Source organism: Rutidosis leptorrhynchoides, chromosome 3 (assembly GCF_046630445.1).
Source record: "Rutidosis leptorrhynchoides isolate AG116_Rl617_1_P2 chromosome 3, CSIRO_AGI_Rlap_v1, whole genome shotgun sequence".
NCBI classification, from domain to species: Eukaryota; Viridiplantae; Streptophyta; class Magnoliopsida; order Asterales; family Asteraceae; genus Rutidosis; species Rutidosis leptorrhynchoides.
In genome coordinates, this window is record NC_092335.1 from 325,029,676 (window position 1) to 325,048,087 (window position 18,412).

The following is an 18,412-nucleotide window of genomic DNA, read 5'->3' on the forward strand; positions in this document are numbered from 1 at the left end:
CAAAATATCAAATGTGATGTAAAATAATATGCTTACAAACTGGGTATTTTTAATCACTTTTCTACACTAATCACCCTCATGAATTTATAATTATAGTCTGATTTCATGTAAATGAGGGCATTGCATGATCTCAAGTGTGGGGAAGGGTTATAAATTCTCTCAGGTTTATACTTGGTTTATTTGCCAAATTTTGTGAAAATTTGAAAATTTTTCAATTAAATGAAGTCAAAATCATGTTTATACATATTTATGAACGGTGAAAACTAGGTGATAATACCGAAATTATCGTTACCTCGGAAAGGACATAAATTGAGAAACAACCTAAAATGCTTGAATTCATTTAAAATGGAATAAAGGAGAATAAAAAGGCAAAGAAAGAAACTAAGTGTGGGGAGAATGTACCAAGTTATTCAATTAAAAACTATCTATCACATATCTTTGTACAAGATTATTGCAGGTACTTTTGTTTTGGATGATACTAATCAGTTTTACCCGATTTACTATAATACTTTTGAAAGAAATATGGATCTACACGATGAATCAATTCCATCATTTGAAGGAAGTAAAGTCTTCCGAAAAAGACACACGCTTCTTGATTTAGGTCAAGAAGTTGTCGTCCAGACCAGCTGTAGGTTGACGAAAAATCTAGAAAAGTCATCTCTAAAATCAGCAGGAAATCCACGGACCTCAGCATCAAACAGGGTCGCAAGGTGGTCAGATTTATCCTAACCATGAGAAGGATTTATCTCGTACAATGGGGAGGCACCGTGCAAATTAGCTTGATAAGACTAATGAATCAGATCCCCAGAAAAGGATAATCTCCTTAAAGATTAAAAATCAGCTTTTAAGACTGATAATACTCAATCCTAGAGATTGACCTTAAAGATTGAGAATTCAAACTCATGGAATTCGATGATATCTAAACTCGAGCATGAACGAGAAAATATTTTGATCAAAATTGCAAACCGATTTGTTTTCTGAAAATCCATTTTCAATGCGTTCATTACAATTGAACGTAAAATCCTAGGAATTCACCTGAAATTCATTAGGTCAACTGAACTAAATCGGGTGTCAACCGTAAGAACGGTGGTTGCATAGCATGGTCGGAGACAGGACCTTGTGCCAAACCGAAAAATCATAGGATGATCTTTACTATCGCTCCTACCAAGGATAGTTCTAGCATCCGACACGTTAAAAGACCATAATCATCTGCATGTCACGGGACATTGCCTTAACAGTTTCTTGTTCATCGCTTTCCTTTACAACCAGACGGTAGTTTGCCGAAAGGTAATATACGGAACAAGTAAACTGGATGTGTGCTTTCCGATACCGGGATAGCAGTGGATTACACGAACCTAAATGTTTTTAGCCAAAATATTGATCCACAAATATATTTTGCAACACCAATGGTGGATCAAATCAGAAAACTTATCTAGGGTAAAAGCTAGATTGAATTTTCAAAAGATCAAATGTTTTCATAAAGATCCTATTTCCTAAAGGATCTAAATTTTTATAGTCATGTGGGACTGTAAACCGCCTTTCAAATGTGCACTTTGCTTTGGAAACCGAAAGTAAATCGGCTATTTGATTGCAAGTGTCGTTGACCTAAACCCGAGGCAACTGTGGATGACACACCCACCTTTAACCATGGTTCTATTGTTAATATCATTGTTTATACCGCTCTATCAAAATCACTGATGTACAAAGTGTGAAGAATAAAGAAGTGATTCGTGTGATGTATTATATTATTTCAAGACTGTATTGCTTGAGGACAAGCAACGCTCAAGTGTGGGGATATTGATAAGGCTAAAAAGGAACATATATTTCATAGCAAAATCCCCCAAGAAAGACAAGATTTTAGTTACAATTGTTCCATTTTCGAGTAATATTCGTTTATTTTAAATAAGTGCGAAGACAAAAGGCGAAAACGAAGATTTGAAGACGCAAAGGTCCAAAAAGCTCAAAAGTACAAGATACAATAAAAAAGGTTCAAATAATTGATGAAGAACGTCTAAAAATGACAAGAGTACAAGTTACAAAACGCAAAGTACACGATATAAAATTGTACGAAAGGACGTTCGAAAATCCGGAACCAGGACATGAACCAACTCTCAACGCTCGACGCAACGGTGTAAAAATTACGAGTCAACTATGCACAAGAATAAAATATAATATTTAAATAATTCATAATAAGAATAATATTAAATAATAAAAAGTTGTTAATTGAGCATAGTTCAGGGGTCGTAAATGAAAATTCAATTTCTAATTTCGCCTGGCTATGTAACGATCAATTGAAATATACATTTTTCTATCCTAAATCTATATATCGATCCATCTATCTATTATCAATATCTATATTCTATATCTCTATCATAATGTTAACTTAATAAGATATAATAATAATCTTAATTTTAATTTTAAATTATGATAATAATAAGATTTATAATAGAGATCGTTTGAGTGTGTAAGTCGAAATTCTGTCCGTGTAACGCTACGCTATTTTTAATCATTGTAAGTTATGTTCAACCTTTTTACATTAATGTCTCGTAGCTAAGTTATTATTATGCTTATTTAAAACGAAGTAATCATGATGTTGGGCTAATTACTAAAATTGGGTAATTGGGCTTTGTACCATAATTGGGGTTTGGACAAAAGAACGACACTTGTGGAAATTGGACTATTGACTATTAATAGATGGGGGGTATTGTCTAATTGAGTGACAACTCATTGGAGTCTGTCGAACCTATCTTCAAATTAATTAACCTAATAATTAATAATGATTATGGTTGTCCTATTTAGTGATGTTCATATGGAATCTGTTATAATCATTTAATTAATCAATTGGGTTGGGTAATTGATTATTCATTCTGATCAAGTGGATGAATTAATATTCATAAACTAATTAAAACAGGGGTGGATTACATACAGTGATAACTGGTGTAATTGTTGACAGAAGTGATAACTGCGTCACAGTTTAAATCCTTAATCAGTTGGAATATTTGACTTCGGGTATAAGGGTAATTTGACGAGGATACTCGCACTTTATATTTATGACCGATGGACTATTATGGACAAAAACCAGATAGACGTATCAAATAAACCAGGACAAAGGACAATTAACCCATGGTAATAAATTAAAATCAACACGTCAAACATCATGATTACGGAAGTTTAAATAAGCATAATTCTTTTATTATATTTCTCATCGTATCTTTATTTACTGTCATTTTATTACTCGCAATTTTATTTACTGTCATTTTATTTATTGTCATTATTTTACGCACTTTAATTATCGTCATTTATCTTTGCGCTTAAAATATAGAATCGACAAACCGGTCATTAAACGGTAAAACCCCCCTTTTATAATAATATTACTACTTATATAATTATATATATTTTGTATAAATATAGTTGTTAAAAATATAGTAAGTATCACCAGCTCCCTGTGGAACGAACCGGACTTACTAAAAACTACACTACTCTACGATTAGGTACACTGCCTATAGTGTTGTAGCAAGGTTTAGGTATATCTCACTCTATAAATAAATAAATAACTTGTGTAATTTGTAACGTATTTTGTATTAAAAATAATAGTATATTTCGTACCCTCACGCTACATCATCAATCTATATGTGGGGAGTTCTATGGTCTTTATGGATCTTTGCGAAGGGTGTCTTTTCGTGTTTCATCGTGGGTTTGTGGTTCGCCGGATGATTGTTTTCAATTTCTTTCTCTGGCCGGCGGTCGGTACGGCTTCTCCTCCGCCGTCTTTATGCCTTTGACTTCAGGTAATTTTGGGGTTTTGGTTCGTGGTTGCGTGTTCGTGCTTTTTCGTTAGTGGTTGAGGGTTCGTGATTTTTGGTTGTGATTCGTTGTTGCCGGATTCTTTATACATACTTTTAATCGTTAAAGCATGTGTAAGGTTCGAGTTCGTGAGTTTCTGCTTCAACATGTGGTAGAGCAATTTTTGATGGGTTATTTCCTTGTTAATCATATGGACATATTATATTACCACCACTCAATTTGATTGCGTAATAGGATTTTTGGTTCAGATTTCGTGTGTTTTGTGGTGTAGTTTTCGGGTTGTGTCGGGTGATCCGTTTCCATGCTTTTATTCGAGTACTTGCTCTAAAGTGGTCATGTGTATGTATTGGTTAACAAGGTGGTTCCTTTGATGGTTGGATCGTTCATATGTTGTAAATCTCTTGTTAGGAATTGTGTTCGAATCGTGTGTTGTAGGTTTTCAGTTGACCTACTTATGTTTAGATTTGTGTGTTAGTCGAGTCGAGTTTGAAGTTATTGATTTGCAGAAGATCGGGCGGAGAGTCGTGTTATCGTGATATGTAATCCACTTTTGTATCTCCTAGCATCTTGCTAGATTTTTATTAATATTAATATAATTATTATTGCCTTTCAAAAAAAATGGATTACTAAATACTAAATGCGTGTATTGTAATGGTCCTAAGTCATTTGTTTGATGGCTTGCCTTGTTTTAATTCAATATATCATATCTTTTTGTTTTTTTGCCAAAAAAATAAATAAAAATAATAATAATAGCGTATAGCTATAGTATAATATAATTATAATCAACATACTGTTTAATAAGTCTTTTATCGTAAATCTTATTTCATAGTCTTAAAAATATATGATAGGTTATGAGAAGTGATGTAGAGATTTCACAAATATACTTTAACTATTCATGATAAAGGTTACTCTTTTATTCATATTCATATTCATATTCATATTCATATTCATTCATACAAATACTATAGATACAAATACTATAGATGATCAACTTAGTTAAGTCAACAATAAATAAAAAATTCAATAACCTGTCTGTATACATAGATTAAAAAAAAAAAAAAAAAAAAAGATCTATATCATCATTAAAGATCAATTATCCATAATCTCTTTATCATCTTTTTCTCAATAAAAGTGAAATAGTTTTCCAATTTATACGCCACTTACCGATCATTACCCACCACCTATTTGAGTTATCATATCAACTCAAACAATCCAATGCTTAAAGACCAATCCATCATTTAATAATTAAATAAAAATATATAATAATTAGTATACATACAACATTAATATCATTTACGAAGTATTAATTTATATACTTTTTGTTTAGTAACCTACTTACGAGACTTAAAAGGGTCACTCCTTCAAAGTTCAAACCATATTCACCAACATTTTCTCCCATGTATATTATCTTCTTCATTTGACCATTTCAATTTAATTCTTTCCAACCCACCCTCACCCTATTTTTTGTGAAATTTGTTGAATCAACAACATATATAAAATCTCCATATACATACATTTACATTTATACAAATAAATAAACACTTCCGTATACACAATTATCAACCTCTAATGGCTTCCTTACTACTCTCACTCTCTTCCATTGTATTCATCATCTTTTCACTACAATTCATGTTCATTCCTCCCACTTTTTCGACATCAAGACGCCTCATTAACAACCACGTCATCAACGATCATGAAACGGGCTTTCGAGTATCCCTCAAACACGTTGATTCAGGCAAAAACTTGACAAAATTTGAGCGTTTACAACGTGGCGTCATGAGAGGAAACCTAAGGTTACAAAGACTCATAAACAACATGATGATGACTACCACGTCAACCGATCATTCGAGCTCTCAAGTAATATCCCCTGTTCACGCTGGAAACGGAGAGTTTTTAATGAATTTAGCCATTGGAACACCTCCATCAACTTATTCAGCTATTATGGATACAGGTAGTGACCTCATATGGACACAATGTAAGCCATGCACTAAATGTTTTGATGCACCAATGTTAGAAATGAGGGTTAGAATTGACTGCCGGATTCGTTCTTGAATCGTGTGTTCACTTTCTCTATAAAGTATTTCGACCCTACGATTGCCTCGGTTGCACGAAATCTTTACAGGGATAAGACAAGAACGCAATCAGTGTTTTTGGCAATGAAATCACTGATCAAATTGTTAGAGAATATGTGTATGTTTTCTATTTGTTAGAATGAAAGCAAATTCCTCTATATATAAGAGGTGAAAAGGTGCGACGAAAGGATGTAACCCTTCAATGTAAATATGCAACCTTTCAACGAAAAGATGCAACTCTTCGTTTAAACCTTTTGGAAAATAACATCCCTCTTCATGAAATGATGTAACCATTCATGGTTACCTTTCATCAAAAGATGTAATTTCCAAGACCTTATTGAATTAACTCGAACGAGCGTGCACTCCGCACTCTCCAAACTCGTTATTGAGCTTAATACGATAAGCCTTTGCTTTCTAGTAAATCCCAATTAACTAAAATGATTGTTGATAACACTAAAATCACCAACAAATCCCCCCCATTTTAGTGTAATCCTTGATTTACTAAAATAATTAAACAAACAGAACAAACTAATGCATAAATGGAAATGTTCATGAAGAATTGAATTTCCACTTAGTATAATATTTACGAGAATTCGAAAATCAGGGTGTTCACGAAGAATTGAACCCTTCAATTCATATGAAAACTATAAAATACTATACACATCAGTTTCTTACATATCTCTAAGACAATCTTGACACTATTATAAGCCATGTGTCCCAATCCTTCAGTGAACATATTGGCAGCTAAGTCCAAAGCTCCATTGAAGCGGCAAAACTTCATGTTCACATAGGTAGCTCTTTTAGTCTTGCACCCGCATTTGCAATTTTTCAAAAGAACTATTAAGAAGTTAAACTTCAACCTAACTCCACTTACGGGTCTAAACACATACTTTGGGATCAGAATATTTATGTGTTTCAATCTTCAGAAAGTAAGCTTACCTCATTGAATTCAACTTCTAGCGTTGTACTAGAAGGGAATTGGGCGTCTCACTTTGGAAGATTTGGTTGAACTTCAATCCCACATCATTAGCCGACTTGTGCGCACTTAAATCTCGGGCTAATTACTTTTGTCAAGTGATTTTGCCAAATTTTGTTGTAACACAACAAAATCCACATATATCACTTCATTCATGATCAACTCACGAAACATAATACGTCTAAGGCATAAGTATCTAGATTTTCCCTTGTACATTTGACTATATGCCTTAGCCAGCGAATATCTCATAATTAGGAATCTAAATGGACATTTTCAACTTCAATCAATTTTCCTTTGCAATCCTTTTATCCAAGGATTTGCCAAAATTCTTATTTTACCATAAGAAACTCGCGAGTATTCAACTTAATTGATTGATTAGTCCTTGTATATGGCCACTTTCCACAAGTAATCAATGTAAATATATAATTTATACACCCTGGACAATGTATCCATATTATCCTTATGTACACAATTATTACCATTACATTAGATGGTAAGATTATTATTATAAACATACCTTAGCCAATCCACTTCTATAACCAAGAAGTAATGACAATAAGTTTATAATGTTAATAATATGAACATCAACATTTTGATCCAAGATACCCCATGTATACCAAGTGTAAAATTCAACAACTTGTGAATATAATTGATCAATAATTGAATATATACATCCTTAAATACTTAAGGATTCTTCAATTTAATTAGACTATAACTCAAATATATTACAAGTATTATAATACTTTCCGGTATTAATAGTCAACTAGCCGTGACATAACGTCATACCGAAATCGTCAATTTATACAAATTGTTGACAAACCAAAATTGAAATCGACTAGGAACGTTTGCACAAGCAACTGTACAAAAGTTATATTGGAACTGTCGATTTGACAACCAACAATCAATAGCAAATAACTACCATAATTTGTCATCTTGCGTGAGTTTGTCTTTGAATTTAAGTTCAACAGTTATCAAATATAACAATCATATTTACACCTTTTGACAAAAGGTTAGATTACCTTTATGTCAAAATTTGACAAATGAACACAAACACAAATTTGTTCAACGCAATTTGGATCAATACCAAAATCAGTGTTTTATTGTTGTTGCTGGACAACAGGAACACAAATGGTATAACCACCCAAGGCATGCGTACCCCAATTATTTCCAGATTTCACTTTCTATCAAAAGGACACCATTTAAAACCATAAATTATTTAAATGCTCTTTCAAACGGTATTTCATATCATAAACACAATTAATATGTCATGGATCCTCTCAAATTTACTGAATATAATACAACTGAGAGTTATCAAATACGGAGTAACTTTAAAGAGCATTTTGACGGTTACATGTCAAAACTGATTGTTACCAATTACCCAATGGCTTTTGAGAGTTTCTAGACATTCAAATATATATATATATATATATATAGACAACCATGTAATGATTGGTTACCAACAGATTTGAACCAAAAGTATCATGCAATTCATGATTTACTCCTATCATGGATCATTATAGAAAATATAGAAAATGGATAGAAAATGTGTACTTGTTATTATGATTGAATCAATGCGTTGATCCACCGTCTTCAATCTTCAATCCATCAACGTCAAGCGTAATCCAAAAGCAAACAGCGACATCTCATAAATTTCTGTGACATTTTTACTATAATAACCGTCCGTATTATGGTGTCTTCATTTAAATGAAGTCCATGTTTAATTATAAGTGTAGATAAAACATCCACCCAATTGATCGATCAATTAATAATTGATATAGTCCGTATAGTAACCTTCATGTTGTTTTCACCCATGATATTGGATTCGTGATGTAAATCCCAATCTTTCATGGTTTCACACGTAAACAATATAAAACAAAATAACATTGTTGCATTACGTGTTTGTGATTGGAACACGTATTCCTTATAACAAATAAAGGTTTTTAATTTGTTAAACCTTGACCAATATAGATCCAATATATTTTCAGAATCAATTATTTCATCGATTAAACATGTCACCGATCATAAATCGCATACCAAATCGTATAGTATGTTTTCCAGAATGATTTCACCACCTATGTCCTTTCTAGATTCATACAAGATTTATCACCATATTACAATTCCATGTCACCGCACCATGCAAATATCATATTTCTCCATGCAAGTTGAAGCAGTGACATTTGTAAATTTAATAAATTAAACTTGAATGAATGAACCTTGATCTCCGTTAATTGTTCTGTCATATTCATCATATATGACTTGGATGCCTTTATTCAAATAAAAATTATCATATTTTTCACCGATTCCATCAAAGGTTCATCACCAAAATACTTTATAGATTTGTTAGAAATGAGGGTTAGAATTGACTGCCGGATTCGTTCTTGAATCGTGTGTTCACTTTCTCTATAAAGTATTTCGACCCTACGATTGCCTCGGTTGCACGAAATCTTTACAGGGATAAGACAAGAACGCAATCAGTGTTTTTGGCAATGAAATCACTGATCAAATTGTTAGAGAATATGTGTATGTTTTCTATTTGTTAGAATGAAAGCAAATTCCTCTATATATAAGAGGTGAAAAGGTGCGACGAAAGGATGTAACCCTTCAATGTAAATATGCAACCTTTCAACGAAAAGATGCAACTCTTCGTTTAAACCTTTTGGAAAATAACATCCCTCTTCATGAAATGATGTAACCATTCATGGTTACCTTTCATCAAAAGATGTAATTTCCAAGACCTTATTGAATTAACTCGAACGAGCGTGCACTCCGCACTCTCCAAACTCGTTATTGAGCTTAATACGATAAGCCTTTGCTTTCTAGTAAATCCCAATTAACTAAAATGATTGTTGATAACACTAAAATCACCAACAACCAACACCTATTTTCGATCCTAAAAAATCGTCCACTTTTACAAAAGCTTTGTGTACGGATAATTTATGTCTAGAATTACCAAACTCTGATTGTGGGACAGATGGGTGCGAGTATTTGTATTCGTATGGCGATTATTCGTCGACTCAAGGCGTTTTAGCAACCGAAACGTTTACTTTTAACAACGTTAGTATTAAAGAAGTAGGGTTTGGTTGTGGAGAAGATAATGAAGGAGATGGGTTTAATCAAGGTGGTGGGTTAGTAGGATTACGTAGAGGACCTTTGTCATTAGTTTCACAATTAAAAACATCAGTTTTCTCTTATTGTTTAACCTCAATAAATGATGACACGTCAGAAAATAGTGAAAGTAGTTTGATATTAGGATCTTTATTACCACAATTATCAAATAAGACTAAAGTTTTCACCACCCCATTGATTAAAAACCCTTCAAACCCATCTTTTTACTATATTTCACTAGTTGGGATAACAGTGGGAAACGTTGATTTACCTATCAAAAATTCTACTTTCGCGATTGGATTGGATGGAAGTGGTGGAATGATTATTGATTCAGGCACTACGATTACTATTCTTGAAGAATCGGCATTTCGTATGGTGAAAAAAGAGTTTGTTGCTCAGACTAAGTTGAATGTTGATAATTCGGGTTCTACGGGTTTGGATTTGTGTTTTGAGTTGCCTGCTGATGATGGTTCGGGCCAGATATCGATTGAGATACCGAAATTGGTGTTTCATTTTGATGGTGCAAGTTTGGATTTGGATGGAGAGAATTATATGATAGGAGATGCTAAAAGTGGTTTGGTGTGTTTGGCAATGGGGGGTTCAAATGCAGGGATATCAATATTCGGGAATGTGCAACAACAAAATATGATGGTGGTTCATGATCTTGAGAAGGAGACATTGTCATTCATTCCAACTCAATGTGATAAGTTGTAATCATACATATATGTGCACACTTTGTTTTATGCTTTTTGATTGGTTTTGTAATTGATACATTAATGTGATTTGTTTTGGGATTTGGTCAAATTGTGTTTATGAGTTTTTGTTTTTAGTTATTTGTTTATGAAATTTCTAGTTTCCTAGCTACCATGAAGAACATTTTAAGGGTTGTTACAATTTTACTTCAAAATTTTGAATTGAACTGATGATATTTTTACGATGTATGTCTTTTAGTTTCAAGAATGGGTTCACATATTCGTGGAAAGGTTCTCGTAAGATCATTTGTAACGGGAAGGGTTTTTATAAAATATTTTGAAAGTTATGTGAGTAATTCTCCAGCGTTGTTTATATTCATTTGTCATGTGAAATAACTTTTAAATTTGCGTTGTTTAAATTTATATACATACTGGTGAAATAACCCGTGAAATCACGAGTTTGTTAAATCAAATTCATAAAAAGATTTTTGAAAAATTGTCATTACACACTTTAAAGATGGAAACTGTAGTAATAACTTACATTAAAAATGGTCTTCCTCCTCATCATCATTAAACATAGGCATGACTCATGAGTAAATTCAGACTTGTTTTCCAACTCACTAACAAAGAAGCAATCCATAAAAACTTATTCTTAGTCATAGTGAAGTAGTGAACAAACTAAACACTATATCAAAGACTGGTACAAGCAATTTACTATTTTTTTAATGAAAAGCAAGTCAATTATTGCGCATAAGTGCAATTGCAATAAAACAGTTCCAAAGGTAAACAACAAAATGAGGGGGAAAAAAATAAGTAGAAGAAGCAAAAGAGGCATAATATGAAATTCTTATCATGTTTTTTTTTTTTTTTTTTTTTTTTTTGTGTGTATACATTTAATCAAACACCTTCTACGCAATAGACAATCACCATCCAACCACTTTGTGCACCTGCATATAATACAAATAAAATTTTATGCAATTTGATCAGGAATTAAAACAAACAAACTGAATGCCAACATATTGTTGGTACCCAAAACTACAAATGAGTAGATATAGAAATTCAAACTTAATATATACTGATCATAATATACTATATGTTCTGAAAGCATGTTAAAGTGATTCTAACGCCTTGTAATTAAGTATGTGACATGTCAATTATATTAGCAAGATTATTATAAACTTAATTAAAACAGTTAGTCAGTATGGGTCAAAACTTCCATCCAAAGCTATATACATAGGGTCTTCCAGAACTAAACTTCAATTGTTTAAAATGCAATCTTTAAAATAAAAGTGGTAAGTTAACCTATGTCAGGTTATTGCAAGATTTTTATGAGCATGATAAAATAGTAAGCGGGTCAGACGTTAGTGCCGTACAAAACAAGTCACTAAGCAAGTTATTACATATATTTAGTTGAATAAGAACTACGTCAAAAAGTAAATGGGTCGAAATTACAATCTTGAGTAAATTGAGGGGAGAGTGAGAACTATTGACTTAGATGGTTTAAATGGATCACCAAGCAACTCAACATTATAAAAAATTTACGATCTTGCTAGTTTGACAACCTATATAAACATGTTCAAGATCAATAATTATAGTATAAATTAGGATAAATAAAAAAGAAGACCATCAAGACCATCAATTGTACTTAAATATCATTTTCTCAAAGATTTCAACAAAACTTGTAATACATTTTAAACACTACACAAATAACCACATTTAGTTAGAAAAATGGACATATGTACAACATTAAATAGAACCAGCTATTGCTCAACCTTAAATTTACAAAACCTAAACCCACAGCCCTTTAAATCACATACCTGCTTCCTTAAAGTTGCTTTACTTATAAACTCCAACTTCAAGAACATTCACATCAATAGCACCAAGCGAATAAAGCATTCGAACCTAGTATCTTTCAAGCTGAAGATGTACAAATTGGGTTTATACCTTTTCATCAACCAAACAAAAGTGTCTATAACTTAAATAACAATAGAAATGTATTTCAATTTGTTTAAAATGCTATCTTTAAAAAAAAGTGGTAAGTTAACCTATGTATATTGCAAGATTTCTATGAGCATAATAAAATAGTAAGCGGGTCAGACATTAGTGTCGTACAAAGCAAGTCACTAAGCAAGTTACTACATATATTTAGTTGTATAAGAACTACTTCAAAAAGTAAATGGGTCGAAATTAACAACTTGAGTAAATTGAGAGGAGAGTGAGAACTATTGACTTAGATGGTTAAAAGGATCACCAAACAACTCAACATTAAAAATGTACAATCTTGCTAGTTCGACAGCCTTTATAAACATGTTCAAGATCAATCATAATAGTATAATTTAGGATAAATAAAAAGCAGACCATCAATTGTACTTAAATATCGCAAAGCTACATTTAAAAGCAGAAAAAGCATCATACAAAATTATACTATGCACTTGTTTAAGAAATACCTCTCCTTTCTAATTTGTCATGAAAGAACCATTCTAATTTGTCATGAAAGAACCAATACCACCACCAGCTCATGACTTGCATTCGCTGGCACAAGCATCAAGTGTTTTGATTTGGTTAGGCATGGTAATACTAGAATCCTTCCTGCAACATCCAATGTTAAAAGTTAGATCATTACCACTTTTAAAAAGAAAAGGCTTAATGTTCATACATAGAAATCGAAAAGAATTGCATTTGCATCTATGTCCACATAACCCTAGAAAACAAAACAGTTGTATAAAAATTGAAGAAAATAACGATACCTTAATGTTATTTCAACAAAATAATCGAATAATCAAACTTATAGAGGCCACCATAGTGAAGACGACTGTTGAAGTTTTAGCGCCTAAAACCCTAATCTTTACTGCAAATCAACAATCGATTTTAAAAAACCTGGAAGAAGGAATTAACAGATTAAAAGGTCGAAACAATCACACGGAGCACGCACAAATCGCTGGAAGCACAAAAGAAATTGGTTGAAGAAATCGTTGTGGAGAAAACGATGAGTCGCTAATGAAAGAAAAAACCATGAAAACCCTAAGAGGCGAGAGAGAAAAAGGGAATGGAGATATGGATTGGCCGTATGTTTTTTTTTAAATTTAATTAATTGGGTTAATGACATCATCAATTTGACTTAGATTTTTTTCTTTTTCTTTTTAAATTATTTTTTGCATTGATAAACCTTTTTTATGACATCATCATTTTAGTAATTTAATAGAATCTATAGAATAGATATCTATTGCAAGTACAATACAAATGAATATGAAACAACTTTTTAATTTGCGTTATTTATATTCGTTGTAACGGACAAATGAATATAAACAATGCAAATTTAAAGACAATTCAATCCAATTTAATTACTAATACAATAATAAAAATAAAAACAAATTTAAAAGTTGAAAATTATTATCGTGTACCTATGACACGTTAATAACCGGTTACACTAAGGAAAAATGCCAAAACCCGGACGATACTTTTTCATACGACATAAAGTTGTTAGAAAAAGTCTACTAAACGACAAAAATTTTTGTTTTTTGATCAGCTCTTCTGAAAAGTTTTACCGGGTAATTTTTCGAACGACATCAAGGTAATTTCATTTTTTTTATGTCGCAAAAATAATTTTCGGTCCAAAAATACTGTATTTCTTTTCCTTTTTTATATTCCCTCGTGAAATTATTTTTTGCTCTGTAAAAATTTTCATGCGCTAACTTTCTCGGACGACATGTCATCCGAAAAGTGTAAAATATAATTTTTTTTTTTGCTTACCATTTTCAACTATTTAAACACCATCATTAACATTTTTCTAACCTCAACCTCACCATTATCATTTTAACAATGTATTCGAAGTAAATGTATTTTGTGAGTGTGGCGAAGTTGTTGTTCTCCGAACATCTTGGTCAGATCAAATTTCAGGTCGTCGGTTCTATGGCAGTCCTAAGTATACGGTATGGTAAAATTTATTTGCTTAATATTTGTGCTCTGTAACGAAAATATTACATCACAAACTACTTTCATTTTTTGTTCGTAGTTCTCTCGTTACAGTTGGATAGACTCGCATGATCCACACATGTGTGATAAGGACGTGCAGATTATACCCAGGGGCGGTACATAGTGGACACAGGTAGGGGCATCTGCCCCATCTAGCATTAAAAAAAATCACACTAAAGTAAAATTTACTAAATAATGAGGTTTTTATTAGTGTTTACCCCCGCAATCAATGAAAATTTTATTAAGTTTTTGCACTCGCCCCGTTTGTATTTGGGTTCAAGTTTCGCTACTGATTATACCCGGATTGTTAAGGGAAAAGCATAAGTTTGAAGAGGAACTCAAAGTTGAAAAACATCGAGCTAGAAACGTGAAACTGATGTTAATTAGTAGCTGGGTCGTTTTTGTGATGTTTTACTTTTTTGTGATAATTTATCTAGTTGTGTAAGATTAATGTTGTATTTTCTTTTATATGAGTGAAAAAATTAAGTTATTTTCAGTTTCTAACAAAGTTTGTCTAATTAAAACACATTTCAATTACGAGCATTGAATATCATTCAAAGTTACTGAAATTAAAATACGCTACAACGAAATTAAAACACACTACGAACACCGAAATTAAACACACTACTAAGGCGAGCATCCGAACTAGCTAGTGAAAATACTTAGTAAAGAAACACTTCTAACTACGCCGACCTAGTGGACGATGTTTCTGAATCTGAGCTCGATGTTGCCAAAGTTTCAGCAATGATGGCCATGTTAATAGGTAACGTAGTTATCGGATGTCATCCCATAAGACCTTCCAGAACACCAATGTTAGCAAATAAACGATTCAGAAACACTCCGTACAAAAGAGGTATTGTGAGATGCCCCGTACAAAATTCATGTGTACAGATCATCAACAACAGGTCCATTACACGGTTACAACACTATATGCTGTTTTAAAACAAGTTTTACATTCATGAAAAGATAACGTTTTTACCAACGTCAAATGTTTTACAAAAAAAACATGCTTCTACGAATAGAGAGCATTAGCATAAGTACGTGACGCAAAGGTCATTACAAAACCATTGTTCAAATGTAACATAAGTTGTGAATGCAAAGTAAAAGTTCCATGATTGAGACATCTCTAAACAATGCAGCAGAAGTCTAACACATCGAGTCTATAATAGCGGAAGCAAATCGCCTAAGCACCTGAGAAATAACATGCTTAAAAAGTCAACACGAATGTTGGAGAGCTATAGTTTGATTTTAAACAACAATGTAATGTAGACCACGAGATTTCGTATTCAAAACAGTATCTCAAATCCGTATGATAAAGTATATGCTTATCCGTGGGCACCCGGTAACTAACTTAACAAAGTAATATATGAAAAGACCCGTTCATATACATTATAAACGATTCACAATAGTTGAATTCATCGCGAGGTACTTGACCTCTATATGATACATTTTACAAACATTGCATTCATTTTTAAAAGACAAACTTTCTTCACATCGAAAGTTGACGGCATGCATACCATTTCATAATATATCCAACTATAATTGACTTAATAATAATCTTGATGAACTCAACGACTCGAATGCAACGTCTTTTGAAATATGTCATGAATGACTCCAAATAATATCCTTAAAATTAGCAAATGCACAACGGAAGATTTCTTCCATACTTGAGAATAAACATGCTTTAATGTGTCAACCAAAAGGTTGGTGAGTTCATTAGTTTATCATAAACAATCATTTTCAATAATATAATAGACCACAAGATACTCATAAATATACGTCCCATGCATAGAGACAAAAATCATTCATATGGATTGAACACCTGGTAACCGACCTTAACAAGATGCATATAGAATATCCCCATCATTCCGGAACTCCCTTCGGACATGATAAATTCAAAGTACTAAAGCATCCGATACTTTGGATGGGGCTTGTTGGGCCCAATAGATATATCTTTAGGATTCGCGTCAATTAGGGTGTCTGTTCCCTAATTCTTAGATTACCAGACTAAAAAGGGGCATATTCGGTTTAATAATCCAGCCATAGAATGTAGTTTTAAGTACTTGTGTTTATTTCGTCAAACATTTATAAAGCAGCGTATGTATTCTCAGTCCCAAAAATATATATTGCAAAAACATTTAAAAAGGGAGCAAATGAAACTCACAATACTGTATTTTGTAGTAAAAATACATATGACGTCATTGAACAAGTGTAGGGTTGACCTCGGATTTACGAACCTATATCATGTATATATATATTAACACATAATATTGTAATCGAACAGATTCATATATTATATCTTAAATTATGTATTATATATATTTAATTTATGTATATATTTAATATAATTAATCTTTTATATAGTTATATCAATATATATATATATATATATATATATATATATATATATATATATATATATATAATTAGTATTATATTAAAATTACTTAATTTGATAAAAATGTTAATATGATTAGTACATCCTTATATGTAATATTACTATGAGTATATTTTTATATCGATAATAGTAACAAAGGTAGTATTTGATTATAATGATAATAATAATAATACTGATAAAAATATTAATTATGGTAATAATAATAATAATAGTGATAAAAATAATAATAATGTCTCTAAAAATAATACTAATAATAATAAAGATAATAATAATAACAATCCTAATAATAATAAAATTGATAATTTTACTAAAAATGTTATTTTTAATAATATTGATATTAATAATTTTAATAGAGATAATACTTTTACTAAAATGTTACTTTTCATAAAAATGCTAAAAAATGATAGTTTTAGAAATAATGATGTTTATAATAATAATGATAATAATCATGACAATATCGGTTTTAATCTTAATGATATTACTAATAATATTAACACTAATACTTATGACAATAATAATAAAAATTGTATTTATGTTAATAATAATTCATAATATTAATGTTAGCAATACTTAGCATAATAATAATAATAATAATAATAATAATAATAATAATAATAATAATAATAATAATAATAATAATAATAATAATAATAATAATAATAATAATAATAATAATAATAATAATAATAATTATGAAAACTACCTTTGAAGACTAAAAAGAAATAAAGCGCCAAAGCTGGGACTCGAACTCTTGACCTCCTGTAAACCCAACACACCACTAAACCATCTGATCTATCTTATTTTTCTGTAATAACTAGTATACTAATTATTTTTAACACGCATTTTCCTGTCATCTTTTCATAGATAACGTGCATCATCATCATCATTAAACATGATCCAACATCATGTATCATTCTCGTCCTAGTCTAACAGAAATACAGAAATTGGTTACCCATTGACAGGAACACGGCCCAAGATAAATAAACAAACACAACCCAAGTTGCATTATTGCAAGTTCATTTAAAAACCCCGGTGACCCAGTTATCAAAACCCATATTGTAATTAAAAACCGTTCGGGGTTTTCTGAATAACAGTGGTTTAACATCATCATCATAGGTCATAATCATCAACTAATCTTCATTTAATCATCCTCTAGTCTATCTTATATCATTCATCTTTATATTCACGTACATCATCACCATCTTATATTCATTTCGTCATCAATGATTATACCCGTAATCATCTCATTAATATAACCCACCATCACCATCTTCACATACAAACAATATCGTGGCCCATACAGGAACACGAAATGGATCTCGGCCCAATTTCCTTTTGGCCCACCAGCAGTTTCTAAGCCCAGCTTGGTTATATATACACGGACGTTTACAAG

General features: G+C 31.6%; 1 protein-coding gene and 1 long non-coding RNA gene across 2 annotated transcripts; one reads left to right on the top strand and one right to left on the bottom strand.

Annotated features, from left to right (window-relative positions):
- The first annotated feature begins 5,373 nt into the window (after nt 1-5,373).
- On the top strand, nt 5,374-10,708 carry LOC139897490 (aspartic proteinase nepenthesin-1-like). The gene is made up of 2 exons (XM_071880194.1): nt 5,374-5,807; nt 9,723-10,708. Exons 1-2 carry the CDS (start codon nt 5,374-5,376, stop codon nt 10,669-10,671), a joined length of 1,383 nt encoding a protein of 460 aa, XP_071736295.1. The 3' UTR covers nt 10,672-10,708.
- An 896-nt stretch (nt 10,709-11,604) lies between these two features.
- On the bottom strand, nt 11,605-13,687 carry LOC139897491 (uncharacterized). Its single transcript, XR_011776592.1, has 3 exons — nt 13,397-13,687; nt 13,097-13,238; nt 11,605-12,566 (listed from the first exon to the last, which is right to left on the bottom strand). It is a non-coding gene; the product is annotated as an uncharacterized lncRNA (long non-coding RNA).
- Between the last annotated feature and the right edge of the window lie 4,725 nt (nt 13,688-18,412).

Coding starts and splice junctions, on each gene's coding strand:
- LOC139897490 (XM_071880194.1), top strand. CDS start 5,374: ATGGCTTCCTTACTACTCTCACTCTCTTCCATTGTATTCATCATCTTT. Junction 5,808..9,722: donor TGCACTAAATGTTTTGATGC/ACCAATGTTAGA, acceptor AAATCACCAACA/ACCAACACCTATTTTCGATC.